This window comes from Erigeron canadensis, chromosome 8 (genome assembly GCF_010389155.1).
Source record: "Erigeron canadensis isolate Cc75 chromosome 8, C_canadensis_v1, whole genome shotgun sequence".
Taxonomy (NCBI): domain Eukaryota; kingdom Viridiplantae; phylum Streptophyta; class Magnoliopsida; order Asterales; family Asteraceae; genus Erigeron; species Erigeron canadensis.
In genome coordinates, this window is record NC_057768.1 from 23,037,246 (window position 1) to 23,055,364 (window position 18,119).

At 33.3% G+C, this 18,119-nt stretch overlaps 2 protein-coding genes across 2 annotated transcripts; one reads left to right on the plus strand and one right to left on the minus strand.

Moving 5' to 3' along the window:
* Positions 1-4,906: 4,906 nt before the first annotated feature.
* LOC122578080 (UDP-N-acetylglucosamine transporter UGNT1) lies at positions 4,907-10,069 on the plus strand. The gene is made up of 10 exons (XM_043749949.1): positions 4,907-5,253; positions 6,302-6,378; positions 7,699-7,848; positions 7,950-8,083; positions 8,378-8,508; positions 8,598-8,642; positions 8,728-8,825; positions 8,914-9,021; positions 9,489-9,545; positions 9,668-10,069. The coding sequence occupies exons 1-10, from the start codon at positions 5,100-5,102 to the stop codon at positions 9,740-9,742; spliced, it is 1,029 nt and encodes a 342-aa protein (XP_043605884.1). The 5' UTR covers positions 4,907-5,099; the 3' UTR covers positions 9,743-10,069.
* Positions 10,070-13,742: 3,673 nt separating this feature from the next.
* On the minus strand, positions 13,743-17,226 carry LOC122579688. Its single transcript, XM_043751910.1, has 6 exons — positions 16,947-17,226; positions 16,757-16,856; positions 16,031-16,130; positions 15,682-15,767; positions 14,864-15,126; positions 13,743-14,168 (listed from the first exon to the last, which is right to left on the minus strand). Exons 1-5 carry the CDS (start codon positions 17,173-17,175, stop codon positions 14,868-14,870), a joined length of 774 nt encoding a protein of 257 aa, XP_043607845.1. The 5' UTR covers positions 17,176-17,226; the 3' UTR covers positions 13,743-14,168; positions 14,864-14,867.
* Positions 17,227-18,119: the final 893 nt, after the last annotated feature.

The following is an 18,119-nucleotide window of genomic DNA, read 5'->3' on the forward strand; positions in this document are numbered from 1 at the left end:
GATACATGAAATATAACTTGAAATAAGAAGCCACTAACTAATCTGTGGGCTGATTTTCGACATTCTTTAGCTAGAAGTCGAAGCAAATGCGTATCAATTTTTATAATGTCTTTGTAGATAGCCCATTAGTGCAAACTATATATACTATTAGAAATTGATGTTTTAAAATTTCTGATGGACAGGTAAATAACTTTATATATAACAATAAATAAAATATATATATAAGTGTTTTTTTCAAACAGAAAAAATAAAAAAAAGTCAACTTGGAAATCTCAAACAAAACTTGCCAACCTGTCAACCTGAATCCAAGACCCCCCCCCCCCCCCCCCCCCCAAAAAAAAAAGTGGATAGGCCAGTTAAATAGGTTGTTGGTTTGATTTCATGTCACATGAGTTGGTAGGTTGACGCGTTAAATGGCTTGGTGGGTTGATCTCAGGTCATATGGGTTGGTGGGTTGTTTTCAAGTCAAATAGATTGTGAGTTGTGAGATCAAATGAGTTGGTGAGTCAACCTAATAAAAAGCATTATAAAAATTTCATATTTATGGGTTGACGGGTTAAGCTATTTTCCCAAAAGGTCAACTCAATCCAAACCAAAAAAAAAAATCAAATTGAGGGGTTACCGGGTCGACATTTTACAACCCTAACCCAGTTTTTCGGGTCAGTTTAAAGTCGAATTTCGGGTAAAGTCAAGTATTGACAAACTTAATATATATCAAATCAACTAAATTTTTTATATACAAGATTTAAGACTTTATTTTAATATTATTTTTAATTTCATATAAAACTTTATATCTGAGTAAAAGACTTTTAAGTTTATTTGGTAACTCAGTCACCGACCGTGTATTAATCTAGTATGAATTGGTTTCCAACTTGATTGCGTTATCTGGTGGTTGAGGTAATCATGCGAACTTATCAAATGATAGAAGAAGAGAAACACAACGTTATTATTCATATTCCTTTTAATCCAGTAAAGAGTTCTGGATTGGGAAAAAACCTACACTTTTATTTAATGACGAATCTAAACAATGAACATGGAAGGAGTTAGATTGGGGCAATATAATCACCCATCCCCACAAAGTTTTGAATAGTTTCAAATATATTTACAAAAATCGTGTTTTGTTCATAGAAAAGACTCAAAGAGCATTAAAAACATGTATAAGTTAGCCTCCGTGTTTCATGATTGTGTCTACGAACGTTACACAACCTATAAGGATGTACGCATTTTAACCGTGGTCAAAATGACTATATACCTCCACATATATGGACATAGTCACATAGATGAATCATCTTACCACATGGTTAAGCGTGGACAAAATTCTCCCAATAATCATAGCAAACGTGAAAACACTAAAAACTCCTCATGGTTTTAATATGTAAAAGTAAAACAATGTTATTAGTATTATAAATTTATAATAACGCGTAGATTTGTAACTATTTTCATGTATAAGGAGGATATGAGTAAATGTGTAAGATATCTATTAGACTATCTCCAATTGGAATGTTTTTGGACGGCTTTGGATACCCTTAGGTGCTTTTAGATATCTTTTGCGGTTGAAGCTTGTTCAAAACTAAAGATTTTTTGATGCATGCCCTTAGGTGCCATTACTTATATTTTTTTTGTTTTTAGTGGAGTTAAAAGATATGTAAGGATGTTTGTATGGTTAGGGACAAAATTATAGAATTTTAAGGATTTATAAGAATGTGTAAGGATTTATAAGAATGTGTAATGATTTATAAGCATTGAAGATAGCCTTAATAAATTAATAACTTATTCAATATAACTTTTTCACTTTCTTTTTATCCACACGTCTTGCATTTAACTCCTTAAAATGACTAGCCTGTGTGGTTTTTGTCCATATCTTAAATCTTATGTTAGGGAAGGAGTGAAATTTGCAAGACCTCACCCTAGTATGATAACATGCTCCTTGATGTTGATTAATTGGAAAAAAAAAAAATCAACATCTCATAAGCTAATGGTACACTATTAAATAAACTCATGGTTGTAATTTGAGGAGATCTTAGGCTAAAATTTGAATTTTCTGGTTTAACTATGTAGTTTAGCGAATTTGATTGGTTTTAAAGAGATTTGATGGGTGTTTTAGCTCGTATTAGATTAGTTTAATGTGGAATGTGACCTTTGAGAATAAAGTAAGTTGGATTTGATGGGTGTTTTAGCCCGTATTAGATTAGTTTAATGTGGAATGTGACCTTTGAGAATAAAGTAAGTTGAATGCTACATTGCTACTTAGTGATGTACCTGACTTTATATGACGTTTATCTATAGAAGGCATTCCCACTCGTTTTATTCTAAGCACACAAGGGGTGAACATCCCCTCCGACGGGTGTCCTTTTTGTTCAATCGATGTTGATACAGCCTCACATTTCTTTATTGATTGTAGCTTTCTTGTGGAGTTAATACTTTACCTTAGTTCTTGGATGTAAACAGTTATTCGACAAGTGTATACCGGAAGAGTTTAAACCATGGATTGCTTATCTCCATATGACATTCATTGCCAAAGATGTATCTAAAGCCATTTGTTTCATATGGTGGTGGTCAATTTGAAAACATCACAATTCAACCTAGCATGTTTGAGGTGTTGTCATTTATTTTATCTTGATATAAATTTTGATTGTCTAAAGGTTGTAAGAAGTTGAACTTCTTGTGGTCTATTTAAATGGTGAATCCAAGTCTATTTTGTAATCTTTTAGCATTGCCAAAGGTTTCTTTTTTGATATTAAATACATTAAAAAAGTGATTATGTAACTGTTAGGGTGGGGAGTACCTCCCCATTCCTCTCCACCTTTTCTTTTCCTCCTTGTCTTTTTCTCACTTGCACGGAGTACATACCCACCTCCGCCCACTCAAATGAAAACAAAATACAACACAAGATACACAAAAAAAAGAGTACAAGGGTTGAGACAAACGTGGAACAACCCTCCCCACCCTCCTCCCCGCCTATTAAGTACCAGTATCACGGGGCCATGTTCAATCAGGTACCAGACCGGTACCTATCCCCCCCCCCCCTTACGCACTCTGTCCACCCTTAGACAACTAAGTTGGGTGTAGAACCCTTCATACATTAGTTTTTTAATATATATATATATATATATATATATATATATATATATATATATATATATATATATATATAGAGAGAGAGAGAGAGAGAGAGAGAGAGAGATTCTTTATTTTGAGAACCATTTTTTTTGTAAGAACCATGAGAACTCTTAAATAATATATTTGTTCACATGTTTTTTTGTTCATTCACATGTGATATGATATAAAAATGTATGTTGTAGAAGAAACGTTTTTTTAAAAACCTTTAAAATAGCGTTTTGTAAACTTGTGAATGAATATTTTCATGTTTTCGTTCACATGTTAACAAATGAGTATATATAAGGTTTTGAAAAAAACTTATTTCTACAACATATATTTTTATAACGTTTCATATGTGAATAAACAAAAAAAAACATGTGATCCAATACATAATTTAAGAGTTGCCAGGGTTGTTACAAAAAAATGGGTTCTCAAAATAAGGTTATATATATATATATAGGGACAATCAAATAAGAACAGACTTAAAACAAGAATACGGTGAAACACTTAAAAACTACATTTTGATGCATTAAAAGTCCATAAAGCTAACATAGTGTATAACTAATTATCATTATTTAAGTGTTTAACAACACATTGTTTGTCAAAATCGAGAAAATCATGTTTTTTGTTTTGTGCATCCATCTTGGATGCATATTCATCAAAATGATGCATCCAACAAAAAACGTGATTTTTTCGATTTTGACAGATCACTTAAATAATGATAATTAGTTATACACTATGTAAGTTTTATGGACTTTTAATGCAACAAAATGATGTGTTAAGTGTTTTCACCGTTTTTATTTTAAGAGTATTCTTACCGGAGTGTTACCATATATATATATATATATATATATAAGTGAGTATGGAGCTGTTATGCACTTAGCTTGGGTGAAAACCCCCCCACATATCAATATTTTAATATTTGAAATAAATGTTTGTCCCCCCATGATTTTTATGGTTTTAAAAAAGGCAAGGTTGTAAATATCGGTTTCGGTATCGTATTGGCCGACCCCCGATATGCGATATATTGGATATGTCGGGGATATATCGGATACCCTAAATTGTAAAGGAATTCATCTAAATATATATATATATATATATATACTAACAATATATACAATTTGACATAAATTTACATATCTTTCAATCTTAATTGCTATGTTATGAAACAAATTTTACATACCTTTTAATCTTAAAGTCAGAAACCTTATTTTTGGTATATAAAAAGAAAGAAAAAAAAGTCAACTTTTTTTACCGATATTGGCCGATATTGACCGACATTTGACCGAAACGATAAGTTCAGCAGATAACCCATATATCGTATTAGTTGAAGGCCGATATCCGATATATCGGCCGATATGGGCGTATAGCTGTTATAAAAAAAAAGCTTGTATGCACAAATCATATAACTTAGATAATCCAATTTTCTTATTCTTTGTCTTGGATCTGTTTCATTGTTTCAAGTACATAATATGCCTAGAATTGGGAAGAAAACCGCTTCAGTGCTACATTGAATCATATTTGTTACGTGTTGGTGTCTTTGAAAAACTCGGAATGAAAAGAGGTTTGCAAATGGTAAAATTAGTATTACAAAGATTTTTGAAGACGTCTAAGTCATTAGGATTCTTGTGGTATAGGAATGGTGTACTCTCACTTTGTTATAATTTGATGTATTTTTAGCCACTTTACTAATTGGTGCTTGTCCGCCGTTGTGAATAATAATAAACTGAAAAAAAAAGTTTAATTTAATTTATTATATATTTTTTTCGAATGTTCATCTCATTGACTATTGCTTCGGTCGTCACAAAGACCAAAAAGGCAAAAGTAAATAAATAAAAATGAGAAATGGAATAAATGAAAAAGAATTATTACAAGAAGAAAAAAGTGGAAGGGGCAGTTGCACAAACATTCATTGATTCAGATCAAAAGATAGATGATATAAGATTGTAAGGTCTTCCCACGTCATCCATCTACAATTTAATCTGATTATTCAGTATACGATGATGTCATCATCAAACGACCACCGTACAAGCTTACCGGTGTCGGATCCTCAACAAAGAGGCGGCGCCGCCGCCGGCGAACAGCGGATGTTCAAAGGATCCACCATGACTTCTCGCGGTGCTTACGCCGCCGTCTCTTACATGTCTTGCGCCGGTATCTCATACATTCATTTCTTTATATCAATTTATATCTATAGTTGTATATATCTACATATGTTAGGTACAGCCACAGTACAGATGATATGCCCATCAGATATATGTGTAAAGTGATGAATAATAAGAATTGAATTTTTTTAATGAGGAGAAATTAGTGAAATATTTGTGTTAAAAAGTAGTAGGAATGTTTTTTTTTATATATTTTTCACTTTAGAAATGGAAAAATCTGAACTTGCATCTAAAGGCGTTTTTTTTTTTTAAGGTTTAATAGGGATTCAGTATGCTGTTTCATATATTTCCAATTAACAGCTAACGTTTTGGGGGTGATAGGTCAAGTCATAGAGTATGATAGCCAAATGCCTTATTTGTACGGTTCCGCCCTCGGATTTAAAACTTCTTCGAAAGTATATGGAATGACATCTCTAATGAGAGAGCATGAAATTTTAAGAACACCCCTACAATTTTTATAATTTATCGATATACGGTTTGTGAGATAAAAGATTTTGAATGAATTAGAGGAATCAAATTATTTATGGAGGAGAGAGAAATAAATGAGTGGTTGAGATTTGAGGAGAGAGAGAGAGAAAAATGAATGGTTGAGATTTAATGGTATTATAGGTATATTAGGTAGAATTGTTTATAGGAAAATGATTAATCAACATAACTCATATGTCTAAAAATTAATCTAAAACCTTAAGAATTTGACATGTGGATTCCACTAATTCTCTTTCCTAATTCAGCCCCCTGATTTTTCCACATGTCATCATCTTATTATTAGGCATATCTTTAGGCACACCAATTAGGTTGATTTATCATTATCCTTGTTTAAATTAGTGAATAAAGAAAAAGGTAATTTAGGTTGTCCAAATCATCTTTTGAGATTTTAAAGAAGGGCAAAATGCTTTATAAGATAGTATTAAATGAATGACTTGAGTTATTTGACACAAATTAAATAATCGACCCTTTTATGCTATTGTTATCGTATGTCGTATCAGTCCATTTAAGTTTCTGATAGCTAAAACTAGGCTAAAATTGGATTTTTACAGTGATGCTGGTATTGTTCAATAAAGCAGCGTTGTCGTCTTATAGTTTCCCATCCGCAAATGTCATCACGCTATTTCAGGTATAAAATTGTTTTATAGTTGTATTATGACTTTATCTTTAAGATCCTTTGCGGATTCTCTTAATAGGTTAATGTGATATACTGATGTTGAACTATGAAATGATCTTGATTATGAAGTGTTGTTATAATAGTTTTCCATCTGTAATTTGCACATTTGCAGATTGTTACTATAATATAATAATAGGAACTTACCACTGGTTTTGTCCTTGGTTTATTTTTGTTTTCACCGAGGGTACAATTTATATGTGTTTTTAAATGATGAAAGTAGAAGTTATCTGATCACCATGGACACTCCCGAGATATGGGTCAAGTCGGCGGTGACAAATATAGATAAGCACTGTCCTAAACCAGCGGATTGTAACTAACGAGCAAACAAAAATGACCAATAACAACCACAAACATAATAATCATAACTGGAAAAACAGTGAGGGCGCGTTTAGTAGTGCAAAATGTTTTCTAGTTTTCTATTTCTAATTTTCTAGAAAATGGAAGTCTATCTCTACAAAACAAATGAACATTTCGAAAACGCGTTCAAAACTAGAAAATGCTATTTTCATTTTCCATATTAGAAAACATGTTCTAATATACTTGGTTAAGTGGGAGGTGGGGTGGGTGACGGGGGGAGGGGGCGCAGGGGGAGAGATACTATATTTTGGGGTTTTTATAGTTTAGAAAATGAAAATCGGAAAACAATAAAAAAGTGTTTTCTAATTTCCCATAGAAAAGTGGAAAACAATGTTTTTTGTTTTCTTGGAAATCTTTTGTGGAAAACTATGATTTGATCGTTTTTTCTGTTTTCCATGTGGACCTTATTTTCTTGGAAAACAAAAATGGAAAAAGGGGTGTTTTCCACAACAAAAAGCCCCCTGATATTTTTAGCTTCTTTCTAATCAGGATAGAGTATATTTGGTTGGATCCTAGGAAGGATGTGATAAGGGAAATAAAATGGTGAATACTAAAAGGTAAACATAAAGAGGTAGCTACTTAAGGGTTCTGACTCATGAATGCTGTTGTTGAGATATTATGTCCATCTGAGTTTATAAATTTAGGTTGACAGAAGATTACCATATGTTGATAAGTGTCGCTTTTAAAAATTTTCATTTAACTCTCGTAAGTAAGGCTGCTTTGTTAGGTATAATCTATTTAACATGGCACTTTTGCAATATATGTAGTCTTATCAATATATCATTAAGTCATTAACACAGTACTTGGGTACAAGTTTTCTTCAACTCCGGCCGCTTACATAATATTGTTGGCTTGTTGAGATGGAGTTGACGTATTAAATGACCGTAGCTAATATATATATTTCATTTGTTGCAGATTATATGCTCATGCTCCTTTCTTTATGTTTTACGTCGTTGGAAAGTTATCTCTTTTAGTTCCGGTGATAATGATAACTCAACAGGGCTCGTGAATTTGCAGACAGTGATTCAAACTTCACCTCTTGCTCTGACTTATTTACTTTATATGGTATATGCATGGTCAAATCCAGAGTTTGAATGTTTATGTGTTGCTTCTTTTTTTGTACTTATGCATCTCATCATCCTACCTTTTTTGTTTCTTATTGAAAGCTAGCCACTATGGAGTCTGTACGGGGAGTAAATGTACCCATGTATACTACACTTAGGAGGACAACAGTGGTTTTCACAATGTTTGTGGAGTTTATCTTGGTGGGACAGAAGTATAGTCGATCTGTAATCGGCAGGTAATAATTTGTATTTTATGTGTGTTTTCTGTATTGTTCGTGTATTTTTAGGCACATAAGATAATCTGTCTTACTAAAAGCTAGCCAACATTCATTTCATTTATTTGTTACACCATGTAAATGAAGTTGCATTGCTAAAGTTGGAAAAGCTATCTGAATTTAGGATTCAGGAATCTTTTGCAAAATTTCAAATTTCTTACAAAAATTTTTTCTGTCCTGAGTACCATTAATGTGAAAAATACTAGCATAATTCTAACTTCTATATTAAACTTAAAACACGTAAGGTTTTATCAGTGTAGCCTTGATCGTATTTGGTGCTTTTGTTGCTGGATCTCGGGACTTATCGTTTGATGCTTATGGCTATTCCATTGTCTTCCTATCAAACATCACTACAGCAATTTATCTTGCAACAATATCTCGTATTGGTAATCCTACCTCTGCTTTCAAATAAGATATATTGAGCTTCTTGATGTGCCAAAATTTTGTCATGCTAAGTACGTGCATCGTTTCCCAGGAAAAACAAGTGGACTCAACAGTTTTGGCCTGATGTGGTGCAATGGTAAGTTTACAAAACTCAAATTGTGATGGTGCACTGAAATTGAAGTCATTTGCTTTTAGTGTTAATGGGATCATTTCATATGTAGGAATTCTGTGCGGACCAGTCCTGCTATTTTGGACATTTATACGGGGTGACCTGCGTATGACTGTGGACTTCCCATATCTGTTCACTCCAGGGTTTCTGGTAATGGGTCGGCTAAAATCAGTTTCTCTATTCTTATTTCTTGTATATTGTTGACGATTGATTTTTCTTTATGAATTTAAATGGACAGGTTGTATTGCTTCTGTCCTGCATGCTCGCTTTTCTGTTGAACTACTCCATCTTCCTGAACACAACTCTCAACTCAGCAGTAACACAGACGATCTGTGGTAATTTAAAGGTTTGTTTTCTGGTCCATTTATGTTTTTGGAGTAATTTTTTTCAAACCCAAGTATGATATGAATTTTTTTTTTTTTTTCATATATAAAACTCACGTCTTGCTTTTTTTAACTCTAGCAAAATTTTATTAAGCCAATGTTAGTGCTCTTAGTACTTGAACCAAGTTGAAGTCTTTTTTAGGGGATCTCTGTATTCATGGAATATGACTAGGTTTTATTCAGAGAAATATCATTATTACCCATTTAACTTATCAATTGTTGGACTGGAAAATGTATAAAGAAAATAATAGAATTACTATCCTGAATATGGGAAAGTTAGATAATTTGCTGAATGTTTAAACCCTGTCAAATGTTCAGTCTATATGCTATTGCATACAAGGTGCAACTATGTGTGTATGCTTTTGAGCATGTATGATTTCATGCAATGAAGGTATTGATGCATATCCATTATATCTGTGTACTTGTGTAGGACCTCTTTACGATCACGTTAGGCTGGATGTTTTTTGGTGGGCTTCCATTCGATCTTGTGAGTGGTTGCAAATGGCATTTGCAGATAATTCAAACTTTCGTTTTTGAACAAGTTCATATCAATCTTTTACCAGGCTCTTTACTAAGAATTTCATTATTACTAACATTTTACCTTTCCAGTTGAATGTAATCGGGCAAATTCTTGGATTTGTTGGATCGGGTTTATACGCCTACTTCAAGTTGTTTGGGAAGTGACTTACCGCCTACATCCTAACATGCAATTATGTAGTTACTACCTTCTACAGATACGCAATTTGGTTGGTACCTCAGAGTATAATATATACAACATATCAAGTTTGACCATTTTTGGGGCATGATTTGGTCTTGCATTAACTTTACAAGGTTCAGAGTTGGCAATGGACAGAGTTTGGGAACCGTTCCTGAATTTTCTTTTTCTCTTTATCTGTAAATTCGTGATTTAAATTTGCATCAATGCACTTCAACACTTAGAAGGCTAGATTGTTTCGATACTAGTGTGACTTCACAACCATTTACTAAAAGAATATAAACTTCCGGAGATAATTTATGAGGCTTTATCTATGCCATATGAGTGTGTATAGTACTTATGAAAATGACGCTGGAAACTCGTGAGAAATTTCAACCTGAATCACTATGTGCTTGCACAGATTGATTATGTGTGATTCCATAGAGCCAAAAGTATCTTCTAAGTTATATTTATTGCTTGCCCCAGTCTAGGTGTCCAAGTGATTGTAGACTTGCTCATGATAGTCTAATGAAGGACAGTAATATTTTATCATCTATGCCTATGATAACCAGAGATGGGTCAATAGACGTAAGACGTACATAATGCTTTAAGATATGGTTTTGCAAAAATCCACCACGAGTATTCAGCAATATCACAGTAGAGAGTTCGGTTGGAGAAAAATACGAGAACTATTCCTCCGAATCCATTAAAGTTTCCCATTCAAACATGATGAACACACAAACTCAAATGTGTTAATCTACTTAATGTGTGATGATAAGATTAATGAGAAAGGTTTGAATAAGTATAGGCAATAATTAGGTCACTTTTGGTTTACAGAATTTGATAAAATTTGATGGAATTAAATTTGAATTCCATTCTTTAGTGTGTTTGGTTGTTCAAAGAAGAGGGAATCTCATTCTGTAGGAATGTAAACATTCCATCATTTGATGGAATCTCCATTCCTTGGGGATGGAGGAAGGAATTTCATTCCCTCCTTCACTTGAATCTTCAAAAAATCAAAAAACATTCCGTCAAATTCCATTCCTTCCAAAAACATTCTGTGAACCAAACACACCTTAAGATTTAAAAAACCATTTGAAGCATTAACACCACCTTGTAGTACTACTGAACTCAAAAACTTACTAAGTAGACAATATCTCAGGTACCGAGTAACAGTTTGAAATACTGTTGAATTACATAGTAACACCACTCCTGAATAAACATTATGATTATTAAGTCGTTAAAAATATATATATATATATATATATATATATATATATATATATTATGTAGGCAATGATGGAAAATCTATAACGAGACTAGGAGTGGTCATTGGGTAGGATGATTTTACGCTCAAAAACCGACGATAACACCGTCACCGGTGTTGATTTATGCTCCACCAGTTAGAATGGAGGTTTTGGAAACCACTATCCATAAAATAAAATAAGGGTGGACCACATGATTAGAGAGAGGAGTGTGGACCAAGAGAGAGAAATAAGAGAGAGTGTGTTTATAAAATTTTAAAAAGGTTAAAAATTTAATGAGCTCCATTAAAAATGGTTGAGAGAGTTAAGTAGAAAGACCGGGTCTTGAAACTTGATATTTTTATGTAGCAATAAAGGTGGTGACGAATGAATGAAATTGATAAAATATGGCACAAGTGGTGGTTGCTATAGTCGAGGCCATTGAGTTAGTGATAATGACTGGTTGAGATAAGTGTGGGAGTGGCGTGAATGAGAAGATTTGAAGAGTCTCAAAGGAGGAGGTGTAATCCGTGATATATAAGTGGGGTGATGAACGCGCATACGAAAGAATACAATTACAATTATGGTCCGAAATATAACTGCAAGTGTATCACGACACGAGTGTGTTTATGGACTTGCTTGTGTTGACCGATGTGGGGGAATTGAATTGGTGAGATTACCATATAGTGGTTATAAACTTGTGTAGTTAACAGTGTTTAATTATTATGTGGATATTTATATTTGACATATAACTATATATAGTGTTAAATTATGGGTCGTTTAGAAATACGTAGATTCTTTGCTTGTCTATATTAACTATTACTCCATAAGAAAAAGAGTATATTGTCTCTATATGTAGTTGTGAAATTCCGAGAAAAGGATAGGATAATAGTTTGAAATAAGGTAAAACAAACTTGTGTTGTTTTGTTTGTTGTGCCCAGAAAATTTTACTTTTAAAAAAAGGTCAGCATCTTAATCTCATTCTATATGTGTGTGTGAGTGCCCATATAAAAAAATAGAATTATATCTATATATTAACCGAGATGGAGTAACATGATGGATAGTAACCGCCTACGTGGTGAGTTACTATTCGTCCACCACACATTTTGAACCATTGACCGGATTTTGTCCACCACACATTCTGAACCATTGACCGGATTTTGTCAAATTGTATTTCGTTCGAGTTTTTAAATATGAGTTACTTATTAGTTTTTTGTATAATTTTTTTTTTTTTGGTATTTCAACCAATATATTGTAACTTTTTCGTTATTATATCCGGTACGAATATGTAATACTATTTAGTTTTTTCTCACACTTTTCTCCTTTAATGTTTTTAACTAATATATTGCAATTGAAAATTTTCACAAATAAACTATGCGATCTGATTCGAACCTTTTTAGATATTTATTTTTAAATAGTGAAAATGTGATCCGTAATGCGTCGAGGTAACCTAATGTGGTTTTGCTCATAAATAAATATATATTTTAAACAAAACTATGAATGACGAAAAACATTAGGTGGTTGAAATTTCAGTGTAATTACGCTAAAATGGCACAACTGTTTCAACGGAACTGTCGAAGTGCCGCAAGGCAGGACCAAATTTTACTAGTTAGAATAAGAAATCAAAAGCCCCAGCCCTGAAAAACTCTTAAAAGCCCCAAAAGGTCTTTAAAATAAAAGCTTGTAGGAAGAGAGTTGAAAAAAAAGCTTAGTCCCTAGCCCTAACGTCAAGCTCCAACCCCAAGCCCTTAACTACAGTCTCAACTCCAAACTTTTGTGTCAAACATACCTTAATTGTCAGAGATTAATTATTGATCTGACATTAATGAGCAGATAACAAAATAAAAAAGATTGATTAATTTCTATTTATAATTTTTTTTCATGGTTTTTTTTAAAGCTAGTGAACATAATTTGTTTTGACGAAAATAATAAAATTCATGTACTTTTTTGGTACCCACATAACCCCCAACAAGGATAGTATCAAAGTAATTCAGCCACAATTTAATCCGCTTTTGGCGAGATTCTTGATGGTTAATGTGAGCTACAAAGTACAAACATCTAAATCTTCAAGGCATTATCATCATTATCTTTGACTGCATTAAGTTAAAGCCATTGTCATCATTCAACAAACATGAAGACCTTAAATTCATCTACAATACACTGAACTCCCAATCTCATCAGTCATTCCAAATAATATTGTTAAAGAATCAAAGGGTTCAAAGAAACCATGCAAGTCTCAGTAAAATCTCGTATATGCGCACACAAACTTGACCGAAACCAACTTTGAGGAAAATAAGTTGGCTTTAATAGAAATTATGAATAGATTATATTACATTTTTGTAACTATAATCAAACATTACTTATAATTTAACGAAGTTTATTTACATATGTTCAACCAACAACAAAGTGCGGGTAAAATTACTAGTTAAATATGAAGTATGATCAAATTGAAGCTTTAAGCCATCTCGTCTATTGATGTTTCTTGCTTCTGAATATAGCAACATCCATCTATCTATAAATATATTCATTTCTTAATTATTATATATTATTACTATTATTATATTATATTATAATAATAATAATATAATAATAATAGTAATAATATATATTCATTTATTAGTTGGGTGGTGTTGTCTCACACATTCACTTTTCCCTTGTAATAATAATCAATTAGTATTACTTTTGGTCAGGTATTGCATTTGGTCAGAAATCTTAACACACATCACATCTAGATATTCATGGGCAATTTTAGAAAAAGGCATGCTACATTTATTTTACAAATAGTTCGACAATATTGTCTATTCAGACTAGTTCTTGCAGACAAATTTGCCCACTTACAGCCTTACCGCGTTTCTTGCAAAAACTATAAATGAAACTCGCATATTCCTAACTAAAGAACAGTAATTGAGGCCAATTTCTGCAAGAAACGTCAACTCCTAATACTAATAAATAGTTCCTCTAACCAAACAAATCTTGAATTTTGAAATACCGATCCCTTGTCTGCAAACTCGAACAAAACAAGCTATGGTTTTCAAGGCAATCCACACACGCCGAATCACCCTTTACATGCTACATCCTCATAACAAATGGAACGACTTGCAGGTTAAAGCAGTTAGAGACCATGATATAAGACGATGAAAATCATGTCCCTAAGTTCCTTATGTATGGTGGACTGCAAAATAGACATATAGATATCACTCATTAAACAGTTTGAGAAACAACAATGTGGGGTGACTAACCTAATGAATATCTGCTTTATAACCAACAATGATGTACATGGGCAATATGGGCTGGTAAGTTGGATAATGGGTTTGCTTCTTATATTCTTTTTTTATTTGAACATTTGCTTCTTATATTCAGTGCGGGAAAAAACAGGTGAAACCACATAGATAATTATGTGTTAACAATGATTACACAAAAAAAGAGTTACAATCGTAGCAATAATCTAAAACTCCGAATATAAGGATTTAGGATGTTGTTTTATTAGGTTTTGGGGGTTTAACATAATTGCCTCACATTTTATATAACTTTTCTGTTTAAATCATTTGACCTGTTAGAGATAGATATATGGGGAAATCAGCCATGGTGCAGATTTGCTGATAAAAAACAAAAAAATGCAAATTAACTTACAAGTACTCAGGTCAATATAGCTCATTTGTCATGAATGTGTATGGTTTAACCAGTTGGATTCCAATACAACACTGGAATCACTAATTGAAGACCCAACATGTATTTTTTCTTCCAAGTGACTTAAGTGACAACACACTACTAACTTAGTGAATAGCGTCTACTGCTTTCGTCATATCTAGTACTTAAGACCATCTCAGTCTATAATATTTGGTTGTGATACTGGTTAAAGTCTCGTACCTTTTCAGATTTCAGGATGATTTGAAGTAGCAAGTGCTTCATAACTTGTATCATCGTGGTTTCTTCTGCTGCGGTACGAGAATAGGCGTCTTAATAGATGAGCCCAGCTGCATTGACATGTCATGTTGACAACAATGTCATCACAACTGTCCTCTTCCTTTTCCTCATTATTTAGCTGGTGTGAATTATTTTGCGCGACACTAGGTTGATGACCCCCTTCGTTTTTAGGCATGTATTTCTGCAGTTCTTGTGTGCTTGGTGACCTGTCAAAATCCCATAATTATTTGTATCTTGAGCTTGCTCAATATGAAAAGAGAAAATATATGAAATAAAAGATATATTGGATCATGCAAATATATGATGTTGAGAATCTGGGCAAGGTTGGTTAGTTTGAACGTTTAGTCAATGCATTCACATTTCTCTCATGAAATCTTAAATATATTTGCTGATTGGACATGCATGCGTAGGACATGTTCAGGGGAACGCTGACATGGCACCAGAGAGGGACATTTTCACCGATGGTACTACTCAGCTGGTGCAGAATGAAAAGCCCCCCAACAGGAGCCTTAAAAGCTTGGGTGTCCATTTCAGGATGCAATGATTCATACAATGTTATCCTAACACGTATCCAGTATCATTAACAATAACCAAAATATGCGTTTTACCAAACCATATCGATTTTGAACATGAAATCTACATGATTGACCTAAAAGTCAAATATAAATCTTCATCTTAATCGGAAAGAAGGATATCAATTATTTTGCTAGATATATGAAGCAATGCCTCAAAAGAAAGTAATGCAAAGACAAAGAACTTACGCCGTTTTTACCAAGTCTGAATCATGCTTTTCTGATTTTTCCTTTACAAGATTGTAACTAATGGATGTATGTCGGACAAACTGAAGCTGCATACAAAATACATGAAGTCATTCCCTTAGGAGCGATTCAACTCAAAAATCATTGTATAGGTGGCAAACGGGTGGGTCATTTGAGCTGAGTAATGGGTCAAAACCACCCATGTCTGCTCATGTTAACATGTGTGCTTTCTTTCATTTCTACCAAAGAACGCATAGTTGATTTGAATACCATATACTCGTAAATTGGTAAATACAATCATCCAGTTATTTCAGATAAAAGAATCTTACTACACGAAGGATGAACTGCTAACCTGATCACCGTCCTTGATACCATGAAGACTGACAGTATCTTGGTCATGAAGAAGCTTCTGACCATCAAAACTTAAGCAGAATTGCGCCCATACATGTGACCTTCACACACGATCAAAATTTCATAATGTATACAGATTGTAAATGCACAGAAACATACTCCAATTTAGAAATGGAGATCCTCAAATTGGTGTTCTAACCTCTCTTTATCTATTTTAATAAATGACAAAAGAATTTGCCCAAAAATTCATACAAATTAGTAAATTTTACAGTCGTTCGCCAAATTTCATATGATCAGCATTCATATATAGAAATTTAAAAAAACAAAAATATCATATTGCAAAATTTAATAAATTTCCCTAATCCTAACATTAATAAAAGAAAACAAGCCTAAGAGTTAAAGGAGGCAACTTCAAACCATTGATGTGAAAACAAATGGTTTATGGTTATAACCTCATAGATTTCTTGATAAAGTCATTTAATCATTTTATTCAAATCGTTTGAGCAAACTCATCAATCAGAAGGTGTGTGTCTATTCTAATCGTGGACAAATTTGTATTTGGAAACTTAAGGATTGGAGGTCAAAAACTGCAAATTAAGAACAATCAACTGTAATTGTTGTGACACATTAGACATCCTAAAGATTTATCAAATATGGATGATACTTGCATTTTTATTGCATATAAAAAAAGTAAAAAACAAACGATTTTCGATATCATAGGGCATACCAAGAGACCTTGCCAATTCCATTTTTAGGCAAATGAGAAAAAGCCTCCTCCACAGCCTGCTTCAGTTGTGCCACTGTCGGGTTCTTCACAACACTTATATCTGTCATCCCAATTTCAATACAAACTCGTACTATTTAACATTCTAAAAAACATATTTGCGAAAACAGAGAAATAAGTAGTAAGTAGTTACCAAAGGAAGAACCATCAAGTTTAAGAACAGTAAGTTTAATAGGTTGTAGAGGAAGTTTCCCATACGACGAAAAGCTCTTTCGAGATACAAGCGACAAAGGAGAAAAAGGCCTTCTTATAATTGGTGATGATGATCCAATTATCTCAAAAGTATTGATAATATCCTCATGATCATGCAAATGATGATTATATGTTTCAGAATTAAGTTTATTTTCTGCCAAAACTTGCATATCAAATATATATATCAAACTATGCTACTTATGATGATAATTATGATCAAGAGAATGGAAAATTGGATATATTTTAAATCAATTAATCATCATTAAGGAGGAAGACACATCATATCATAATGATGATAATAAACAAATAAAAAGGAGAATGGGGGATATACTTTACTTGTGAGGTTTTTTCTCGGAGGTTGGTTTTTTACCAAGGTAGGAAAGAAAACCACTTTGGATGGGTTTTGTCTTTTTCTTCATTTTTACTCGATGTATAATATATTGTATTTTACACTAGATTTTAAGGAATAGGACTCCTTGAACAAACACCCTCTGCTTCGGGTTTGCACTGAGTAAAGATCTTGAACAAACACCCTCTGCTTCGGGTAACTCTGCCCTCAGTGGTGGCTCGGGTGTTGATCTGGCTAGCACAATCAGAATCACTGTGCACTTCCTGGTTCTGTTCAGGTTCTTCTTAAGCTCTCTTGTTCTGAGTGGCTATGGTAGTTCTGATACCTTCAGTCAGGGGGATTTCTAGCATCTGAGCAACTTGAGTAGCAAGATTAGGCATCATCGCATTCATGCGGTCAGTGATGAGGTTCGTTACGTCTTCAAGAGTGAAGTTGACAGTAGCATTAGCACTTGGTTCAGGTTTAGTCGGTTCAACAGCGGGTGCAACCTTAACTTTTCTTCCACGTTTCACACAAGTCTATAGCTCCAAGCACGTAGTACGTTAATAAATGATCGTCGTTAGCACAATATATGAACAAGAACAGTCGTCGATCGTACGATAAGGACCTATAGTCGTATAAGCTCTAAGGCCTATAGTCGAAGTACTAGCACGTATGTCTTACGAGAACGAATGAACTAGAATTGATATGATCAAGAACGAGATTGCACGAAGTTCTTAATAGAGCTCTAAGAGATGGATGACACCTTCAATGACACACCTTGAG